Source organism: Carica papaya, chromosome 4 (genome assembly GCF_054855325.1).
Source record: "Carica papaya isolate Zhongbai chromosome 4, ASM5485532v1, whole genome shotgun sequence".
In the NCBI taxonomy this organism is placed as follows: Eukaryota; Viridiplantae; Streptophyta; class Magnoliopsida; order Brassicales; family Caricaceae; genus Carica; species Carica papaya.
In genome coordinates, this window is record NC_142312.1 from 26295313 (window position 1) to 26316572 (window position 21260).

Consider the following 21260-nt stretch of genomic DNA (forward strand, 5'->3'; position numbering starts at 1 on the left):
TCTTGTATATATATTTTTGAGATATATTTATACTACACTAGTAAATTTTTGTTTCAAATAATTTTATTATTTATTTGTCTGCTACTGAGCAGTAATGTTTAGGCATGAGATAGTAGGAGTTTGGCGGACATAGAGAAAGGGCAATTAGTTTTCAACCATATGCAATTGTTTTAGACAAATAGATACCCAGAAAGTAGACTTAGTTGAGTTGATACTTCCAAAGGCAGAAAGTACAGTTCTCTTCTTTCAAATTGCAATATTTGTTTAACTGGCGAATGGACAACTTTGAGTGGTTGGAATCTGTGAGGCTGAAATTGATGACCCTTTGAGCAGTCCCCCAAATAACTCTGCTGGGTCATAGTAAATTTCAACTTCCTCTACCCTGAGGGACTCGTCAACCTGCCAAAACAATCATCTGTTTTCAGACTCTCTTGCTTTACAAACCAATCTTCTTCAAACTCTATACCAAGTCTATTTGAAGTCATTACATTTATTCTGATATTTGGTCTCTTCAACAAAATTTTGAACAACCAAGTTTAGTTAAAGAACAAGACACAGACCTTGAGAGTTCTGAGTCCAATGAACTCGATCTTCTCTCCAGTAGGAGCATGTCCTCTGAAAGGGCCTTCGAAGAAGCCCCAGTGCCTAAATTTGAAGGCAATCACAGGAGGACCAGAGTAGACGGCAAGCACTTCCCATGCAAATCCACGAGGGAAAGCCATTCGAAAAGCTTCATGAGATGATTCAAAGGTCTCTTTATCTGCTTTGTAGTATTGAAATTCCTCTGGCAGAGAATTCTTTAGTAAAGCATTGTAGCTCCCAAGCTTAAGGGTCTCTTGTCCTGATAACCCTTCTCTTCCTGACATAAATGTTAGACATATATAAGGAATTTACCTCGTACAAGCATAGGTGTAATATATATATAAGCATGCATGCTGTTGAATACCATTGACAAAGAGCTTAAACTTGTCAGGGTTAATGGTCTTGAAATCCTGCAAGCGGGTTTTGTGTGAGAGCTCCATCTCCCATGTCTTGATAGCATTTTGCACTGTTTCTTCTAGTGATCCTTTAGGCCATTCCTGTAGTGTATATACCATACATGCAAACATGTATAAAATACATACCTTTAGTTATGATCATAGGTATATATAGATCAAACAGAGAGATGTAGGTAGAGTGATAACTGTAACCTTGGTTCTTCCTTCTTCAAAGAGCTTGTTGACAACGTCAAATGTGGGAGGCGCACCATTTCTCCATTGAACTTTTCCTACTTCATCTTCAGACAAGAAAGACCTGTATTTGTCCCTTCCAGCAACTGCAACTGCAGCTTCTTGCCCAATGCCCATAATTTGTAGATTGTGTGTGTGTGTGTACGTATGTATATATGTACTTTTCCTTCTGTGTAGCGATGGTTGGAGCCATGGGCAGGTATTTATAGTGGAAGATTACATATTAATAACTACTGGATAGAGGTTAAGCTATTTAAGAAATATTATTAGTTTATGAATCAATTTCATTGATTTTTTTTAAGGATTTTGTTCTGCTTTTGTTTTTTAATTTGCCTTTTCTGTTTGGATCTGTTTTATAGAGATACGTTTAGCTTATGGGCCAGTGCATCTGGCTAGTTTTATGACGCCAGTACTATAAGTATTACATTATATTCTTTTTTTTTTGTGTGTATATTTTAAGTTTCTTATATATTTTTTAAAAATTATAATTTTAGTACCTGAATTATTTTCAATGTTATAATCATATTTTGTACTTTTTATTTATTTATTTATAATTTGTTCCTTATATTTATAACTACTTTCAATTCATGACATTTTTATGTAACTAAATAATTCGGCAAAAGAGTACAAGTTTTTTTTTTTTATTATTTTTTTTAATGCTTTGTTTATATATATTCTCAACAAAATTTGAAATTTATAATAACTAAGGATACCCTAATAAATTTAATGAAAATGATTAATTTATTTTACTAATACATTGTCTATGGTCATAATATCATTAGAAAAAGAAAAAAAGAAAACGCATGTAATAATTATTTTTAACTCCAGAGTCTTTGTTTATGTTACTTAATGCAAGACTAATACATATTCTTGCTGTACTAAAAAAAAAAAAAACTAATGTCAAATTATGCGGCTTCAACACTTTTGGGATGTGTTCTTCTTTTTAAATGATTGACAAAACTTATGTTACCATCAATTATTTGAAGGACTGGCAAATGTTTAATAGGTACTTTAGTTTTTTCTTACGAAATTATGAATTCAAGTTGAACTATGTGTTTTGTGTGTCAGTCTTTGAGAGATTGATATCACTGATTGTGTTATTATTGATGTACAAATATCACCCAATTATTGAAATGTATGAATTTCTATTATTATTTTTTTACAAATATCTTTTTATGTTAATAATGTGCTTACATATTCAATACTATATGTGAATTTCATTATTCAATTTAATTTTTTATTAGCAATAACATTCATTAATTTCTTTGCCATATTTTCTTCAGTACATTATATTTTCAATAATTGCTCGAGAAAATAATTAGTGGCAAAAAAAAAAAAGAAAATTCAATATAATTCTTATAAATAATATTTTGAAAGTATAATTTTAAATAAATTAATGAAGCACATTTCTAAATTGGCCTTAGCTTTTGCCATAAAAGAGAATCTTGCAGTTTTATCGAAAGAGAATCTTCATGGGGAATTAATTGAAACTTTTTGTGAAATATTTATTTAAGTTGGTCGTATTAAAACACCTTCACTCAGTTATGCAGTTGTCCTTTTATAAATGGAATAATTTCATTTAATTTAATAAAACATATGAATTGACAAATTCTACAAATATAATATTTGTATACCTTAAATTTTATTTTTTTAATTTTTAATAAGAATTTAAAATAAATAAATCATATTTATAAAACATATTAATTTATTTTTCTCTTAAAATATTTGATTATTTATTTGTTAAATTGAATAATTGACAACGAACATGTCATCTCTTCTTTCTTCTAAAATTACTTCTCAACGGGAGTGTGTGAGTTTGATTTCCTCCTAGTTCTTAATGGGTCTGGTGTTATTGGGCCGTGCTACCCATTTCTTCCAAGATCCCCCGTTTTGGTTACGCAGAGCAGGAGAGGGAGAGCAGAGATTTGGAGAGGAAATGACGGGTGAAGAAGTAGCTGGTCCCGCCGGCCCGAAGCTCCTCCGTCTTCTCTACTTCGTCGGCGCTGGATGTGAGTTATTTATATTCATACGTTCTCGGGAGCGCACACACACACACACACACATATATGTATATATATTACTTCTGCACTTTGAAATTTCTAATTTGGAACAATCGGTGTTTGCGCTTCTAGTTTTCAGCGTTGCTGCGATCAACAAGTGGCGCGAAATCGAGCGGAAATCAATTGAGAAACAGCAACAACACCAACAGCAACTGCAAGAGCAAAGTCTGTTATCTCAAAGCTCTGCAAATGCGGTACACAAAAGCATTAAGTAATCTCTCCGTTTTCTCCCTTGACGTAATTGTTTAAAAGATGTTTGTCAGAAAAACGAATAGAATAAGGGCTTCGATTGTTAGGTGAAAAATTCTTAAACCTTGTTATTGTTCCTCCTGATTATGGTATATGGTGATAATGATGATGATAAGTGCGTTGATTTGCCTGTCTGTTCGTCTACCTTTCTTTATTTTCTTGTATTCCGTTTCTACTTTTGAATTTAAGATTTTGAATGTTTAAGTAGGAATGTTTCTTTTTTATGCTTATTTCTGTATTTTTTTAATAATTTTTTGAGGAACTTTCTTGCCTGTGTTGTGGAATCGTGAGTGCAAAGTTATATTTTAGGTATTCAGCAATCAATATGTAAGTTTTGGAAGCCACAGAACTGTTTCTCGTGCTCCTGCCTTTCGATCCAAATTTTCGGACAAAATAAACTTGGCATGCTGTCAGAATTTGCATCTCAAAGTTGGGTTTATACCTCTGGGTGTTTGAATAATAACACAATTTGGATGAATATGCCTTAATTCTCAAATAAGGTTTGTAGTCTTATTGTAAAGAAAATTAGCCGGGTAGGGTGGAGAGCATTTAATGCTTCATTAATTGTCTGTTGTATTGTATTTGAATAGAGCCTTGAAATTATATACACACAGGGAAATGAAAAGAGGGGATAAGGGTGGTCTCCGAATACATCAGAGGCCACCAGCTGTATCCAACTTTTAAACAGAAAAAGTCATATGGACCCTTTATTTTAGGATTTTGATATGGACGGTCCACTTGTCCTTCTCATTTTTTATTCTTTTCACCCGCTCCTCCAGATGAAGTCAGTTTGCTTTCGGCCCTTCAAGTTCCTCCCTATCTCTGCTTTGGCTCTTTGGACTCCGTTGTTGCAGATGCTTCATCTTAAATAGAAGCCGATGATGTGCTGAAGTCCTTAAGGATTTTGTGAGCAAATCGGCGAGCTGTTCCTTCGAGGTGACATGCTTTGTTTCAACGAAGCCCTTTTGAACCTAGTTGCGTACTATGTGGCAGTCGATGTCAAGATGTTTCGTTCGTTTGTGAAAAACCGAATTTGCTACGATATGCTCGGCTGCTTTGTTGTCGCAGTTCAAAGTTACGGGTAAGTGGAGTGTTATTTGAAAATCATGAAGTAGATAGGTTATCCACTGAACTTCACAAACCGTGGATGACATACTTCTATATTCAGTCTCTGCAGAAGATTTACTCACCGTAGCTTGTTTCTTTGTTTTCCATGAGATCAGTGCAGGCCCAAGGAAGATGCAGAAGCCTGTGAGTGATTTGCGGGTTATCGGGCACGATACCCAGTCTGAGTCAGAAAAGGCTTGAATTTTGAAGTCATTCTTTCTTGGGAAGAAGATGCCTTGCTCCGGATATTGCTTTAGGTACCTAACAACGTGTAGTGCGGCGTCGAGGTGCGGTCGTCTGGGTTTTTGCATGAACTGACTGAGGTATTGAGTGGAGTACGTTATGTCGGACCCGTTGAAATTGCGATAAAGTAAACGGCCGATTAGGCGTCTATATCTCTCCGGATCTGGTAAGATCTCCCCTTCCTCTGTATTTAGTTTTAGTTCGAAAGGCAAGGGAAAGTGACTTCTTTTTGCATCTTCCATCTTTGTATCTTATAGAATATCTCTGATGTATTTTTTTTTTTTGCTGATGTAGATTCCTTCTTTTGACCTAGCTATATCGACTCCGAGGAAGTATCTTGCTTGGCCGAGGTCCTTAACTGTGAAGGCTTCATTTATGGTGCTTTTGACTCCGCAAATCTCTTCTTCATTAGGACCCGTGATAAGTAAGTCATCAACATATACTATAACCGCAACGTAGTTTCCTTTTGTTCCTTTTGTGAATAGACAGTGGTCGATCTCTGATTTGGTGAAGCCGATAGATTGGAGCTTTGAGGTAAGCTCCTTGTTCCAATGGCGACCCGCCTGTTTTAGGCCGTATAGGCTCTTGGTTAGACGGTAAACTTGCCCTTCACTAGTCTTAAAGTAGCCATCTGGAGGTTTTAAGTATAGTTCTTTTTCCACAAAACCATGTAAGTATGTGTTGTTGATGTCTAACTGGTATACTGGCCAGTCGCTTGCGGCTGCCACTGCTAAGAGTAACCGAACCGTGATCATTTTAGCCACTGGTGAGAAACTATCGTGATAGTTTATGCCGAATTCCTGGTTGTAACCTTTAGTTACGAGTCTTGCTTTGTATTTATCAACTGATCCATCGGCATTGTATTTTATTTTAGATACCCATTTTGAGTCGATAGCTTTCTTTCCTGTTGGTAGTGCAGTTAGTTCCCATGTTCTATTTTCTTCCAGTGCGGACAGTTCGGCTTGCATGGCCTCAACCCACTTTCTGTCCTTTTTAGCATCCCTGTATGACATTGATTCTTTGGTAATAGACACTTGTGCAATAAAATTAATATAGCCGTGGTTGTATGTAGGTGAGGTGGACATGAGGAAATGAAGCTCAGACATGGGTTGTTTAGTGGTATGGGCGACAAAGTCTTCCATCTAGGCGGACCTGTTTCTCACCTTGATGCTCTTCCTCACTTCAGACTCCTGGGGAGTGTTAGTTGGTAATAGAGTTTCTTCTCTTCTTTGTGGTTGTTTTTCAGGTGTGTTTACTGTGTCGTCACTTGGTATTGGCAGTGGTGTGTCATGGTAATCTGGTTTAGGGTGTTCTGTTTCATATGGGAAAATGTGTTCATGAAATATGACATCCCTTGACAAAAATATTTTTCTGTTTGTCATATCATATAATTTGTAAGCCTTTGCATCGGGTGCATACCATAAGAAAACACACTTCAAAGCCCTAGGTTCAAACTTATCCTTTTGAGGGATGACATTTGTGGCAAAACATAGACAACCAAAGGTTTTTAGCTTTGAGTAATTTGACTGTTTTTTGTATAGAATTTCATAAGGAGTTTTTCATTTTAAAACAGAGGTTGGTAAAACGTTTATTATGTTTGTGGCTGTGAGTATGGTTTCATCTCAAAAACTTTTGGGTAGTTTTGATTCAAACATCAATGCCCTAGCAATTTGTAATAGGTGCTTATGTTTTCTCTCCACCATCCCATTCTGCTGTGGTGTATATGTACAGGTTTTTTGATGCATGATGCCCTTTTCTTGGAAAATTTTTTTTGCATGAAATGTTTATGAACTCAGTGCCATTGTCTGTTCTAACTACTTTGATTGTTTTCTAAAATTGATTTTGTATTAGATTGTAAAAATATTTCAAGATATTTGGTATACTCGTTTTTTCTTTTAATAAGTAAGTTCAAGTGGCTTTTTAGAAATTATCAACTATGGTTAAAAAATAAAGCGCACCAGAGGTACAATTAACCAGGTATGGTCCCTAAAGGTCAACATGTATTAAACTGAAAATGTCACTGGTATTGATAAAACTTTTAGAAAAAGATAAGCGCTGTTGTTTTGTTAAGGGACATATTTCATAATCATGTAAAGCTGCACTGTCTGGTAACTTTAGACTGGGAATGTGGATTAATTTTTTTTGTAGATGTGTGGCCGAGTCTTTTGTGCCATAGTTGTAGTTGTTTTCTTGGGTGTGGTTGATGTATGCTTTGTTAGGGTCAATGTCTTCACTCAGGGTGTATAGGCCTTTCATTATTGTTCCCATCCTCAATATTTCCTTAGTTGTCAAATCCTACACAAAACAATGGTTGGGATAAAAGAAAATGTAAGTATTTATAGCTTGGGTTAGTTTTCTAACAGAAATAAGGTTGCAAGTGAATTTTGGTATATAAAGAACATCCTGTAGAATTAAGTTGTCACACAGTTTTATGGTCCCTTTGTGGGTTGAATGACTCGTGATTCCATCTGATAACGAGACAGACACTGCAGGTTCTAGTTTTACGGGTTTTGAAAGCATTTTAAAATCATGGCATATGTGTAATGCGGCACCTGTGTCTATTATCCGAGTTCCTATATCATTAAAGGTATGCAAAAAACTGCATTTAAGTTGCTTACCAGGGGGGCCAGAGTAGCCCACGCACCTTGCTGATTCTGCCATGTTTTCTCATTGGTTCTTCAAATACTTGGTGATCTCTTGTTGTATGAGTGTGGACATTTCTGTGCCCCAGTTTGTGTTGGATACTTCTATTTTGGTGTTATCAGTCATTGCATTAGCCTTTTCTTTGTTCATTTTCCCTTCGAGTTCTGTAAACCATTCTAGGTAGTCATGGAGCTTGAAGCAAGTGTCCTTTGTGTTTTTGCAGTAAGTGCATGCCCTGCTGTCCTTTTCCTTTTTCCGGTTTGGGAATTTTGGACTGTCTTTCAAGTTGGTGTAAAATGCAGTAGGTGACCCCTCAAATGAGTTGCTATTGTGTACTTCCCTCTGTTTTTTAACACTAATCATCATGGAATAAACTCTATTTACTCTCGATAAGGGTTTCATGATCAATATTTGGTTTCTAACATGGTCATATGAGTCATTAAGACCCATTAAATATTGGATTAGGTTGTCGGTATTATTTATTTCACTGTGTTGTGTTGCAACATGGCATCTGCAAGCAGGTGAGGGCCTTAGGTGTGTTAACCCATCCCACAGCCTTTTGATTTTTGTGTAATAGGCTATGACAGAGAGGTTAGATTGCGTGATGGAACTTATTTCGCATTTTAGCTGATATAACAGAGGTCCGTTGCTTTCACCATACCTTTTTTTTTATTTCGTCCCACAAGTTTTTTGTTGATGTGGTGAACAGGAAAGCGTTAGCGAGCTCTTTGTTCATCGAGTTTAGAATCCAAGACACCACCATGCTGTATGTTTTGTGCCATTGTTCATATTCTGCAGCATCGGGTTCGGGCTTTCTGTATCTGCCGTCCATGAGGGCAAGCTTGTCCTTGGCTCTCAATGCGATCACCATGGCTCGGCTCTAAGACAAGTAGTTGGATCCATCAAGTGTGGTTGTGACGAGTTGCATTCTAGACTGGTTTGAGTTTAGGAGTGTCAATACATCTGTATTAGGATTTACTATTGAGCAGTAGAGGAATATTGTAATATAGAAATCAGGAAGATCAGTGCTTATCACAGGCACTGCTCTGATACCATGTAAAGAAAATTAGCCGGGTAGGGTGGAGAGCATTTAATGCTCATTAATTTTCTGTTGTATTGTATTTGAATAGAGTCTTGGAAATATATACACACAGAGAAATAAAAAGAGGGGATAAGGGTGGTATCTGGAAACGTCAGAGGCCACCGGCTGTATCCAACTTTTAAACAGAAAAAGTCATCTGGACTTTTCATTTTAGAATTTTGATCTAGGGGGTGCACCTGTCCTTCTCATTTTTGATTCTTTTCACTTATAAGCATCTCCTAGGTAATATTATTGCTTGGAACCATTTTAAATCACGTGATATATTCTTTTATTGCATATGCCTAAATTTTCAACATACAACCTCTGCAAAAAAATCTGTATGCAAGATTTTACCTAACCTTACAAGCTAGATTGGTATTTCCCTTGAAGCCTTTGCCATTTTGTGCTACAAATGATATAATTAGATATTCCTCTGCCGTAAATATCAACGTTTGAAGTCTAGGTGGAAGAGTGGTGAGGACACAAAGGTTTGATTTTTGAACTCAAGCATGCTTTTCTTTATAATGAAACATCGCTGGCACGCTTTTTTCAGTGATTAGATTTCTAAAAAATGCTATATATCAACCTTTGGTTGATTTTTGGATTAACTTGAAACTTTAGGAAGACTAAGGTGCTTTCTTAATTAGCTAGAGTTCAAGCAATTTTGTCTGAGTCTAAAGATTTAAGTGTAATTCTGGTGGGTTGGAGTCAGCCAAGTCAAATGTAGTGGGTTCTGAGTAAACAATATAATCACTGATCTCTTAGATGCAAGCTAGTCAAAGTGGAATGAGATCATAAGGTGCTTTCTTAATTAGCACCTCGTGACTGATGCACCAAAGTAATTGGTTAGGATACTGTCTCTGCTGTGATGTTGGAATTTGCTAATGTTTATAAAAAGAGTGTTCAATGATACTTTGGAGGTGGATTATTCACAAAATATAGATGGATAAATTCAGATGAAGTGAATTTCAAAAATTTTACAGGATGAAGAGGGTTGAGAAATGCAAGAGGCTAGTAGATCAGTCATACCATATCAATATTAAAGGATTTGAACATTCCAAAAAGCAGCTAAAGAAAGAACAAAAGAAGAAACAAACCAAATCCTTGATTCAACATAAGATTGACAGAAGCATGGAGATGCTAATTAACAAAGAAAACCGACAAACAGAAGTGATTTCGCCATAAATGATATTTTCTTCCATACAAGGGAGAAAATGAACTAGAAGTCCACACCAAAATGAAATTCAAACTAGAGGGGAAAATAATGGAGAACATTCCAAACAGCAACTAAAAAGGAAAACTTGAACAGTAAACGTGAATAATCATACCAAACAGTTTATACTGTCAACTAAAGCTGATTAAAGATGAAAACAGGGATTGGTAACACCATATATAGTCAGTAACATAGGGTTTAACTGCATATGAACTGATACAAATTTAATCTTTTCTTGCTTCAATTTCAGCCTCTGTTTGCTTTCCCTTTTTTGATGATCTTCTCATTTTCCTTCGAAAGTCCCTTCTTAATGTCAGTCTGATTTCTCAGCTCTTTTCACATAATTTCTCAGCTTTTTTTATACTCCGATTTTGATTCGTTCAAAACACCATACCGTACCTTAAATGTGTTTCTGTATTGACACTATTAACCCACAAAATGGATAAAAAACACAATCAAAATTTCAGTCAGATCTCACATAGCGATTCATTCAATCAATGTCTGCTCTCAATTCATCTGATACCCTTATGCCGTGCATTTACTAAAATGGAAATCAAGCTGTTGTACAACATTGACAGAACAAAATTGCTGCTCACTGCTTTCTCAATAACATCTCTATCTTTCATCGCTAATGTGTGAATCCTATAAAAACAAACTAAACCATAAGGAAAAACAACACAAATGCATTGCTGCAAGGGAAGTAGCCTAAGCAGAAAGATCACGTACCGTTGCAAGGGAAAAAGAAGAGGATTGAAGAGGTTTGATCTAAGGAATGGCCTCTTTACCGAACACCTAGAAGGCAAGAAAAAATAGTTCTGGCTTTCAACCAGCCTTCGGACCTCAAATCAGAGTTCGTATAGACATTGGAGCTTCTCTTTGTTTTTTTTTGTTTTTTTCCCCCAAGTGGCCAAAGGTACTTCTGATAAGCTGGATTGGACCCAGAAACTGATTCTCCCTCATTCTAAATGAGCAGGAAGTAACCATTGAGCTGAAAGCTCGTTGGTTAGCAATGAAGAAAAATATGATATTTAAAACAAATCAAAAGTGTAATATCCCGAACCCTCAACGTTAGCGGGTATAGAAGTTTGCACAACATTTTTAATTAGTGAAACAGATAAATATTAAATATATAGGAAAATTACAGTTTAATATACATCACTTGTGATAAAATAATTATTTGTTTATAAATAATTGAGACATATAAATTAATTTATAATTTTAAAATAAAAACTAATAAATTTTTTTTCACAATCTTCTATTGATTTTTAACTTATTTCTCATCTCTTCTGATTTGGGTGGAGTGAATTGGGATGAGTTTTACGAGTTCAATAAAAAAAATAAAAATTTATGTACACATTCACACAAAATGTAAGATATAATGATATTTTATAATTCAGAAAAATATCAATCAAAATATCATAAATAAATACACAACAAAACATCAATGAAAATTTATTTTAATCTTTTTTTATTATATTATACTCTTATTTTTACATATTGTTTACGAAATCTTGTATTTAATTCAAATCATTCTTTTTTTATTGTTCACATTCTTTTTTTGTAATATTTTTCGAATATCACACATCCATTCGGATATCATATTTATACTCGAAATATTACAATACATTTAAAATATTACATCTAAAATTTTATTACGCGATGCTGTTTATATCATCATAAAGGAGAAGCGAAAAAGATCCCTTCATCGCATGGATAAGACAATAATTTTACATTGGTCACAACAGTTACGTTTGTTAGCTGATCTACACACTTATAATTACCTATCTACGTGTAGATTAGGTTTCAAATAATTATTCATATGCAGATTCACTATACCCGTTGAAATTTAGCCACACACGTACCGTATGAAATAAGTAAATTGAAAATAAGAGAATTAGAAAGAGTGTAGAGTCTAAAGTCTTCTTTGAGTAACTTATTAAAAAGGAAGTCTTATATGAGAAAAAAAGAACTCCATAATCTGTGTTCTTACTGGCAGAACAAAAAATTCATTAGAGAGGGCCGCGGGGAGAGAGTATTTATACGGAAAATAAATTGGGGTACAGTGGTGAAGTTACAATAAATTTTAATTATAATTTTTTATTTTCAAATCCTTAACTCGTCAGACAGACATAAGAAGAAAGGTTCTGATCCTTCTTTGTTCCCTCCATAAACATTCTGGATTTGAGTCTAGATTAGACAGTAAAAAGAAAGGTTTCATTCACATATATACACTCCACACATATTATTTATTCATGGGGTTAGTGATGCCTCTATTTATCGGATTTTATTCAAGAAGGCAGATAACCTGATGACTTAAACACAGAGAGATAACATGCTTTCTTCCAAGATTTCAAATCTCATTCCAGAATAGCATTATAAAGGAAAACACATGTACCTTCCATACCACGGAGAAAAGACTTAGATCAATTACATTATATACTGTTGCTTTTTATTTTAAAAAAACAAATTACATTGCCTACTGTTTTATCTCAAGGTTTAAAGGCAATATACAGAATGAAATATTACTCACTAGAAGATACCAAACTACCCCAGATGGTGGGTGGGATTATCTTGGGCTTAGGAACCCTTCATCAATCCTCCAAATAACTCTGCTGGGTCGTAGTAAATCTCAACATCCTCTACCCTGAGGGACTCGTCAACCTGCCAAAATCATCTGCTTTCAGAATCTCTGCTCTACAAAACCGATCTTCTTCAAACTCTACAACATGTCTCTCAGAACTTGGTAGATTTTAAGCTAAAAATCATATTATAGATTGATCCTCATATTTGGTCTCTTAACATAGTTTTAACAAGAAAGTTTAAATAAAGAAGAAACAGACCTTGAGAGTGCCGAGTCCAATGAACTCGATCTTCTCTCCAGTAGGAGCATGTCCTTTGAAAGGGCCTTCAAAGAAGCCCCAGTGCCTAAATTTGAAGGCAATCACAGGAGGCCCAGAGTAGACGGCAAGCAGTTCCCACGCAAATCCGCGAGGGAAAGCCGATCGAAAAGCTTCATGAGATGATTCAAAGGTCTCTTTATCTGCTTTGTAGTATTGAAATTCCTCTGGCAGAGAATTCTTTAGTAAAGCATTATAGCTCCCAAGCTTAAGAGTCTCTTCTCCGGATAACCCTTCTCTTCCTGGCATTAATATTAAACATATATATTGAATATAGCTCATATAAATATATTCGTAAACATATATATAAATACGTAAGCATGCATGCCGTTGAGTACCATTGACAAAGAGCTTAAATTTGTCAGGGTTAATGGTCTTGAAATCCCGCAAGCGGGTCTTGTGTGAGAGCTCCATCTCCCATGTCTTGATAGCATTTTGCACTGTCTCTTCTAGTGATCCTTTTGGCCATTCCTGTAGTATATACCATACATGTGAGCATACATACATACACCTTTAATTATGACCACAATTATATGTAGATCAAAAAGAGAGATCTAGGTAGGGAGATAATTGGTACCTTGGTTCTGCCTTCTTCGAAGAGCTTATTCACCATATCATATGTAGGAGGGGCACAATGCCTCCATTGAACTTCTCCTGCCTCATCTTCAAGCAAGAAAGACCTATATTTATCTCTTGTAGTTGCTGTAGTCGAAGCTTCCTGCCCAGTAGCCATACTGTGTCTCTGTATATAACTTATCCTTTCCCTGTGCAGCAGAGTTTGTAGCCACTTACCGGGGTTTTATAGTGGAAGATCCCGTAATCATGTCATTTGCTATACGTTGCATATTTTTTTTGTCCTGCATCTAGGTTTCAGTTCTAAAAGTTGAAGGGTATTTAATGTTGTAATTACTACTTACTTAAAATTAGCAATATATAAATATATAAGTAAATGTAGGTAATAAAACATTTGCAATAAATGTAGATATTTTTATTATTTTTTTTTTTCATTATTTTTTTTTTAATTGAGATTTATTTTTAAGTATATTCAATTTAACTATCTTTTTATTTTTTAATTTTTTTTTTTTTTTGGGGGTGATTTGAAGCTTGTTATATTTCCTTTTTCTAGTAAATCTTCTTAAGCTTAAAATGACATCAACCAAAATGTTGTACGCATTTGACCAAGATGACTCCTCTTTCTTATCATTTTAAAGACTTTTCAAACTCAAGATGGCATCAATACACAAAAATAAGTAAAAATTTGTATACATTTGAATTATTTGTGGCACATACTATTTTTGGTATTTACTTATATATATTGTTTAGGTATTATCTTAAATATACTTTTATTTTATTACTAATCTTTAGACACACAATTAAAATTTCAAACATCTTTCATTGACTTATTAATTGGGTTTGAATTATTGGTGTTTCTCTGTGGTGAAAAAATGAGTTGATTGAAACATTTATTTATTTTAAGTTGGTCATATTAATTTTCAGCCTTGAATCCATGCCTAAATTTATTGAGCTTAAACCTACTTGTCTGACAAAATGAAGTGTGGCCAAGACTACCGCTAAATTATTTAATATTCATATCCCTCGAAACGAGTACCAGTTCCATCATCATTAACCGTGACGACCCTTTAGACATTTTCAAGGCTTCGATGATTTTCTCTCTTTTTTTAGAATAGAAAAAAAGAAATTGGTATAATCTTTAACTGCATTCTGTGTCTTCTATAATTATGCAACCTGTGTTAATAATATATTAATAAATTAAATTATTCATCTTAACATAATAATTATCACTAGTTATTGATAGTACATGTAAGTAAACATGCAATAGAATGTTTTTTTAAAAAACAAAGTTACAAGGAAATTTAATTTCAAAAGTTTAGAATCAATTTTTATTTAAAAGCACATTTAATCAACAAAGAAATGTAAAAATCCAACTGTATAAAATAATTCAATTGGGATCGGTTGGTGACGATATTCAACTCGTTGAAATTGTAACGATAAGTTCTCTCATAACTAATGATGTTTGAGACATTCGAAATCATTAAAGAGTAGAGAAAACACAAAGTGTGTGTACATAAACCAAAAGAAGCATACAAAATTTTGGATAATCAAAATCTGATAATAAAATTGATCCTCGAAGATACATGTAACGCACAAGGGGAATCTCACAATGAGGTTGTAGTACAACACCCAAACGCTCTTCACTTTAGCAGCTACATATAATTAAATAATTAGGGTTGTTTTAAATATAATCTTATCATTATATCTTTTTAAATTCAATACCCACAAATTTGAGAACTGTCAATATTTAATAATATCAGTTCAAACTATTCTCAAACATTGAAAAAAGAAAACAGAAAAGTGAGAGATAGATTAACTACCTTTTTAATTAGTATGGAAGTTTCATCTCTCAGGACTTCACAATCCAGTAAATCCTGCAAAGGCCAAAACAAGCTAAAAGAAGAAAGTGAACTATTACACAGTTTTCTGCCATATACAGTCTTATCCATCCCCGGCTTACTGCAACATTAATGGCACACATGGGTAGCATATGAAATCATGATCACTGGAATCATGGTCCTTAGCATTTAAAAAGCTACTGAGTGAGCTTGGAAGCTTTAAGCCTAATCGGAATGAAAAGCCATACAATCATGTCCATGTGGCATGAACCAGAGTTTATCATGCTGACGCAGACACTGAGACAAGAAAATCATTTAAGCAACAACAAAAGCTAAGAGGGTTACTGAAAACTGCCCCGAGATTGTTACTGCATTTATATCCCAAATGAAGTCATATATAAAACTTCAGATACTCTAAGATTCCAGTAAGAATATGGACGAAACACTTCTATCATGGAAATGTTTGAACTTCTTGATGGTTGTGTAGATCAATTTATTTCTCAATAATCAACAAAGATGTCTGTCAGTACAGCATGTGCCAATGCACAAAAGCAGCTAGAGCTATTTCTTTTTTATAAGGATGTTGGTACATCATGGTAAAGTTTCCAGAACGATATTTGCTTTCAAATAGTTCACTGCCAAGTAATCACATGTCACCTTGTGCAATATATAATGATATGTATAATGTGTTAGTGTTTCGAACATTGTCATGTATGCTGTATGTATATGGTCATTCTTCAAAATAAGTTTACCATTGTCAATCCTTCTTGCTCCTAGAAACATCAATAAGAAATTGATTCAAACGCTGGCCAAAAGTCTTTGTAGAGAATGATTCTCTGACATGCTGTCGGGCCTTTCCTCCCATACTCTTTGCAATTTCTGGATCCTCCATGAATTTAGCCATAACCAACGCGAACTCTTGAGATGTAGGGTCACAAAGATACCCTGTTACCCCATTCTTAACTGTTTCAACAGGGCCTCCACTGTTGCATGCAATAACAGGTTTACCAGCTGCCATTGCCTCTAATGGAACAATGCCAAAGTGTTCATCCTACAGCAATACAATCTCTATTTAAAATCATATTTCTTCGTAATAACTAATCAAATTTATGATGAGTGATGTCATCCGACCTTTGGTGTGTAAATGACACACAGGCATTCAGAGAGAAGAGCATTCCTTTCAGCTGTCGAACAAGATGTAATAAAGTTGACCTGGTCAGACACCCCTTGCTGTTCTGCTAAGCTTTTGAGCTCCTCCAAGTACTCAACATTCTCCCTCAGGCGCTTATCATATCCTCCTGAATCATTGTTAATCATAAATCCACAGGCCATGCAAAGCTTTCATCATTCAGATTAACTATGAATCTTCACTTCTATTTATGCTGTACATGGTCACTTAGGGTGGAATAATTGACAGATTTTTGCCCAAGTAAAGAATCAGTTTCTTTCCCCAGCAAATACTTTATAGTACCAAAAATACAAATTCATGTTTATCATTTAATTGAAGAAAACTGTTGGGAGAAAAACCATCAGTATGCACTTAACTCCATCTGTTCAGCAGTAAAGAACTAGTTTAAGCTCATATCCCTATTGAAATATGATGTCATGGAAGAGTCAGCCAACAATCTCATAAGCAACAGGAAGAGACTTGCCTGCAACAGTTAAGGTAGCATCAGCCAAATTATGATTTTTAAGGACATCTCCTTTAGGAGTATGAAGCATTGCAAAAGCTGAAACTGCTAACTCTATATTCTTTTTCCTCTCAAAACGGTTTATGGAAAGAAAATTCAACCTACATCATAGCAAAAGAGAAAAGCAGGCTTGTGAGCTAGTAATCAGAGAACAATACAAACTTAAAGGTAAGTAACAACATTCAAAAAATTTGCTATAATCAGAAGATCTCAAGATATACGCGAACACATTAATTACTTGTAAGAGAGGGGTTCATCAAACTGATCCACATTGACTGCTGGATAAAGAACAGAAGGTTGAATTCCTCGTGCATGAAGATGCTTGAATGTATTCGCAAATGTAGATGCAGTAAAACTGCTGTTAACCAATATCATATCCGCCATTCCTGAAGTTACAAAATATGGTTTTGATTACAGAAACAACACTTTAGCAAAGAGAAATACTAACAAACATTAAGAAAACTTAATAGAATGTTGGTAGCACAGAGATCAGAGTGAAATCAGACCAGTAGTCATTTCTTCAATGAAGTCAATAGGTTTCCTATACAATCTCCTCAGAGGAGTTGTATGCTGAGCTAGCAACAGATCTGGAAAATGACAATAGAAAACAACCTGCACAAGGAGATTACTGGATAAAAAATTTGTAGTCCCAGGACATGCAGACTAGGCAAGAAATTTTATGTAAGCTAAGCTATGTGTACCTTTACTGACTTTCTAAGTTTCAACAATGGGATAACAACTGAGACTTGATCTACTAGTACAACATCAAATGATTGCCACTTCAACAGCACACAGAGAGCAACAAAAATGCATCGCAGATATGCACATATAGCATGAAGCCGATAGAAAACATGCCTTGGCAGGAAAGCACCATATACAGTAACAGCAAAGATACCTGGGCACGTGTACAAGGGCATGAAATCAATTCCTCAGAAGACCTTATAAAGATCAATATCAGGTAAAAGCAGCAAAGGCCACAAGAATTTACCTAAAGCATAGACATAGCGAAACTAATATTATTAGAAACCTACCAGAAAGAGTTTCCTCAAAACATCGATTTCTATCATGGTGAGCAGTAAACACATGAACATTATGCCCATGTGATGCAAGTTCAACAGCCGCATCAACTACTAACCTTTCAGCTCCACCTGCAGATTAAAGAAGAGATAAGTTTAATTGAAACATGCAGTTTTAACAAGATAGAACATAACAAATAATAGATGAATTGGAGCAAGCACTAAAATTCAGGATTATTGAGTTCAAAACCGATAGAACTAAGAGCCTATACAGTTTCTTTCTTCAAACCACAGCTCCTTGTTTCCTTTTTTTTTCTTACAAACCAAAATAAATAAGATATTAAGATAAATTAAAAATATACAGTGTAAAAACAGAAGAGCTAAAAGTCTATGCAGCCAAACAAGAAACATTTAGATAAGGTATGATTTACATCTCCACCACAAACACTGGCACAATGTTATGACAAACAGTAAAATGATCACAATTGCCAAATTCACAACCAGAAAGCAGTACTCGTCAACTCCACAACTATCACGGACACCAACTCGTGCCATAAAACTAACTACTTTCAATCTCTTAAAGATCTCCACATTGTTGACTCCAACCCTTGAAAGACTGATAAAAGATTCTAAAACTAACAATGTTATGACAAACAGTAAAATGATCACAATTGCCAAATTCACAACCAGAAAGCAGTACTCGTCAACTCCACAACTATCACGGACACCAACTCTGCCATAAAACTAACTACTTTCAATCTCTTAAAGATCTCCACATTGTTGACTCCAACCCTTGAAAGACTGATAAAAGATTCTAAAGTTTCAAATTTTAACATGTTTTAGAACATGCTGAAAAATGAAAATCACACAACAATTTGGAAACAAGATTAGGACCGTAACATAACCAACCATCTATTATAAAGTGCTCAAGACTACCTCTTGTTCTGACAAATTATGCTTTGAAAAACCTTTATATTTGCTTAGTGAAACTCAGATGGTTATCAAGAGAAACTATATTTTATTTTTGGAGACGGAAGATAAACTTTATTTAAGAAACATGTTTAAAACCAAATAATCATGCACTACAACAAGATTTCTCCATGTTAAGAAAGGGAAATGATGATACAAGTTTTTTTTTTTTGGGCCTGCAAAAATCAACCAAGCAATTTTCTCAGTGAACAAGCAAACAGAACAAAGACCTCAATTGAAACAGAGGTAGTAATAGGCTTACCAATGCCAAGATCTGGATGAATTATAGCGATATTCAACCTCGACCTTTGCTTCTTCTCCATGTCTTCTTTCTTTGTTGTAAACTCTAATTAAAACTGTGCTACCAACTAATTTTAACAAGATTTCTTACAAATCAGCTTTACGCCACCTCTCTACGAGTCTTCAACCTCCGATTCCTAGTTCCTCTCAGGGCTCTCTCTTTTCCAATTTCTCGGCTTTGTCGATCGGGAACCAGACGAGAGAGTTAAAACGACACCGTTTTTTGTTTTAAGTTTTGGAGGATGGGCTCAGTGGGCCGCAAATTGGATTCGGTTGAGAACGAGGTTTTGGGCTTGACTGAAATGAAATGAGTTTAAGTGACGTCAGGCTAAAAGTTATATTTGGGCACTTAATTTAGCCCTATAAATTTCTTAATTAACTTTCATTTCTAGAAAAATTTCATTTTTATTGAAGTTAAAAGGTAAGATTAGGTTGAGATAAATTCAGAATATAAGAAAAATAGTAATGAACTTGACTAAAATCAACAGGTTAACTAACCATTTGGTGTCCGTTTTTTTTTTTCAAATCTAAACAAGAGAAAAAGACCAATTAATCTGTCAAACGAGACCAGATATTATCACACATACTGATATATAAATACTCTTGAATATCTACGGAGATTTGAGCCAACAAAACGGTGCTCATAGTAGTATTTTGATTAGGACATCAGTACATAAAATTACATTCTCTACGAACATGTAAAAATCTGTATCTCTTAATTATAATAGAAGAGACAGTAAATTTCTCTTTCGATAGAATTACTTGGGGTAAGAACCTTTGTAAGGTATAAAAGAAGATTGCGAAGGTGTAAAGCGTCCATGAATCTAGAAATATTTTGAGTGGGAGCTTGCTGCAAATCTTTAAGAACAATCTATTTATTGGTAGTGTTCTCTAAAGTTACCCATGAAACATGTTTACCTTTTTAAAATCTATTTGTATTAAATTTGATTCATTCATTTCAAAGAACTCTTTAAGATAAAAGAATGAAATATGAAAAAATATTGAGCAACTTTGAATCCAATTAGTCTTACAATAAATTCAAATTTCATTCTATATTTCAATGGTCTTAGGTGTTTCTAATTACATGTTTTAAATTTTGAATCATATAGTATTTTTCGAATTTTACTTAATACAAAAGTAAATATATTACGTTGTTTACAGATAAAGTGATGTGTTGGGTAATAATTGTATTTTTGCATTTGACGAAATCTAAATGTAATCATCTCTCTAACTCTTTTTATTAAAGAAATGAATGTACAAAAAATTTTTCAAATTCCGGCCACCAGTTGTAACAAAAATCATGAATGATGAACTGATTAGGACAATTATTAACATATGATCGTTCTTGAGAAATAGCTTTGTAAATGAAAATGATTGGACAAACCCTTGACAGCTCTTGGAGCCATGTGATTGACTTCTTTATTTATTTATATATTTATTTTTCTTTCTTGAGAAACATGTGATTGAACTATGAATACGCAGAACACCCTTGCCTTTGTTAACTTTCAAACATGTACATGTATATATATATATATATATATATATATATATATATATAAATTATGGGGAATTTTGATCCACACGTACACATATTTATCCTCAGAAAAAAATTGAAAAAGAAAAAGAATGAGAATGTACGAGGGACAATTATTTTGTCGCAGACAGTAGTGAAAGATACTTGATGAACCAACTAGCATTTGTTGCACAGTCCATTATCAATTTCGTTTTTAATCGACAAAGGACAGAATCTTTTATTATATATCACTCCAAGATCTTTATTACTTTGATTTTGGTTTCTCATGTTTGTCATTTTTTTCCAATACTAACTCCAAATATTATTCATCACCCACCTACATTTTACTATTCACCTATATATACTTACAGTTATATACATGGTTGTAGCTTATATTTGATCATTAGATATTATTTTTCTTGGTTAATCATTAAGTTTTATATCAAGACTTGAATCCCTCTCGAATATTACACAAGCTCATTACAAATTTTTTTTTTTTTTTTAATAAGTGGTTGTATAAAATCAGTTTGTTATTTAAGTTTTAATTATGAAGTAATTACCCACTGTTAATTTTGAAAGTAAGTTAATAAAGTAATTTAATTTACTAAATTCAATTTAAATATGTTCACATTTGAAAA

The 21260-nt window shown here is 34.2% G+C and overlaps 4 protein-coding genes and 2 long non-coding RNA genes across 13 annotated transcripts; 2 read left to right on the forward strand and 4 right to left on the reverse strand.

Moving 5' to 3' along the window:
* Positions 1-128: 128 nt before the first annotated feature.
* On the reverse strand, positions 129-1484 carry LOC110812520 (pathogen-related protein-like). The gene is made up of 4 exons (XM_022039312.2): positions 1191-1484; positions 947-1079; positions 561-859; positions 129-399 (listed from the first exon to the last, which is right to left on the reverse strand). Exons 1-4 carry the CDS (start codon positions 1344-1346, stop codon positions 265-267), a joined length of 723 nt encoding a protein of 240 aa, XP_021895004.1. The 5' UTR covers positions 1347-1484; the 3' UTR covers positions 129-264.
* A 1520-nt stretch (positions 1485-3004) lies between these two features.
* On the forward strand, positions 3005-8821 carry LOC110812540 (uncharacterized). 2 transcript variants are annotated; one of them, XM_022039342.2, is made up of 3 exons: positions 3005-3238; positions 3362-3500; positions 8241-8821. In XM_022039342.2, exons 1-3 carry the CDS (start codon positions 3067-3069, stop codon positions 8413-8415), a joined length of 486 nt encoding a protein of 161 aa, XP_021895034.1. In that variant the 5' UTR covers positions 3005-3066; the 3' UTR covers positions 8416-8821. The 2 variants fall into 2 exon arrangements, with proteins under 2 accessions (XP_021895034.1, XP_088074639.1); XM_088218513.1 differs by lacking the exon at positions 8241-8821 and having other exon boundaries at positions 3019-3238; positions 3362-3668.
* Positions 4318-6583, forward strand: LOC110812541 (uncharacterized). Of its 2 annotated transcripts, none has more exons than XR_002539298.2 (4): positions 4318-4619; positions 4762-5054; positions 5183-5312; positions 5961-6583. It is a non-coding gene; the product is annotated as an uncharacterized LOC110812541 (long non-coding RNA). The 2 variants fall into 2 exon arrangements; XR_002539299.2 differs by having other exon boundaries at positions 4767-5054.
* Positions 8822-10111: 1290 nt separating the features above from the next.
* LOC110812572 (uncharacterized) lies at positions 10112-10883 on the reverse strand. The gene is made up of 2 exons (XR_002539310.2): positions 10552-10883; positions 10112-10467 (listed from the first exon to the last, which is right to left on the reverse strand). It is a non-coding gene; the product is annotated as an uncharacterized LOC110812572 (long non-coding RNA).
* A 1315-nt stretch (positions 10884-12198) lies between these two features.
* LOC110812479 (pathogen-related protein-like) lies at positions 12199-13455 on the reverse strand. The gene is made up of 4 exons (XM_022039263.2): positions 13300-13455; positions 13061-13193; positions 12666-12964; positions 12199-12486 (listed from the first exon to the last, which is right to left on the reverse strand). Exons 1-4 carry the CDS (start codon positions 13453-13455, stop codon positions 12403-12405), a joined length of 672 nt encoding a protein of 223 aa, XP_021894955.1. The 3' UTR covers positions 12199-12402.
* A 26-nt stretch (positions 13456-13481) lies between these two features.
* Positions 13482-19311, reverse strand: LOC110812537 (UDP-Glycosyltransferase superfamily protein). Of its 6 annotated transcripts, none has more exons than XM_088218510.1 (10): positions 19072-19311; positions 17856-17972; positions 17526-17719; positions 17331-17436; positions 17063-17210; positions 16786-16925; positions 16265-16431; positions 15886-16184; positions 15116-15169; positions 13482-13585 (listed from the first exon to the last, which is right to left on the reverse strand). In XM_088218510.1, exons 1-8 carry the CDS (start codon positions 19130-19132, stop codon positions 15891-15893), a joined length of 1227 nt encoding a protein of 408 aa, XP_088074636.1. In that variant the 5' UTR covers positions 19133-19311; the 3' UTR covers positions 13482-13585; positions 15116-15169; positions 15886-15890. The 6 variants fall into 6 exon arrangements, with proteins under 6 accessions (XP_088074636.1, XP_088074637.1, XP_021895031.1 ...); XM_088218511.1 differs by having other exon boundaries at positions 15116-15188; XM_022039339.2 differs by lacking the exon at positions 13482-13585 and adding an exon at positions 14718-14947.
* Between the last annotated feature and the right edge of the window lie 1949 nt (positions 19312-21260).

Bases quoted from the DNA above. Each gene is read 5' to 3' on its own strand.
- LOC110812520 (XM_022039312.2), bottom strand. From the start codon at position 1,346: ATGGGCATTGGGCAAGAAGCTGCAGTTGCAGTTGCTGGAAGGGACAAA. The intron at 860-946 runs GTATTCAACAGC...CATTTATGTCAG, and splicing joins GTTTAAGCTCTTTGTCAATG to GAAGAGAAGGGTTATCAGGA. The intron at 400-560 runs GTCTGTGTCTTG...TTGTTTTGGCAG, and splicing joins TTGGACTCAGAACTCTCAAG to GTTGACGAGTCCCTCAGGGT.
- LOC110812540 (XM_022039342.2), top strand. From the start codon at position 3,067: ATGGGTCTGGTGTTATTGGGCCGTGCTACCCATTTCTTCCAAGATCCC. The intron at 3,239-3,361 runs GTGAGTTATTTA...TTGCGCTTCTAG, and splicing joins CTACTTCGTCGGCGCTGGAT to TTTTCAGCGTTGCTGCGATC. The intron at 3,501-8,240 runs GTAATCTCTCCG...TGTGGTGAACAG, and splicing joins GCGGTACACAAAAGCATTAA to GAAAGCGTTAGCGAGCTCTT.
- LOC110812479 (XM_022039263.2), bottom strand. From the start codon at position 13,455: ATGGCTACTGGGCAGGAAGCTTCGACTACAGCAACTACAAGAGATAAA. The intron at 13,194-13,299 runs GTACCAATTATC...TATATACTACAG, and splicing joins TCGAAGAAGGCAGAACCAAG to GAATGGCCAAAAGGATCACT. The intron at 12,965-13,060 runs GTACTCAACGGC...TATTAATGCCAG, and splicing joins ATTTAAGCTCTTTGTCAATG to GAAGAGAAGGGTTATCCGGA.
- LOC110812537 (XM_088218510.1), bottom strand. From the start codon at position 19,132: ATGGAGAAGAAGCAAAGGTCGAGGTTGAATATCGCTATAATTCATCCA. The intron at 16,926-17,062 runs GTAATTAATGTG...GCTATGATGTAG, and splicing joins GATGAACCCCTCTCTTACAA to GTTGAATTTTCTTTCCATAA. The intron at 16,185-16,264 runs GTCGGATGACAT...GTATTGCTGTAG, and splicing joins GTGTCATTTACACACCAAAG to GATGAACACTTTGGCATTGT.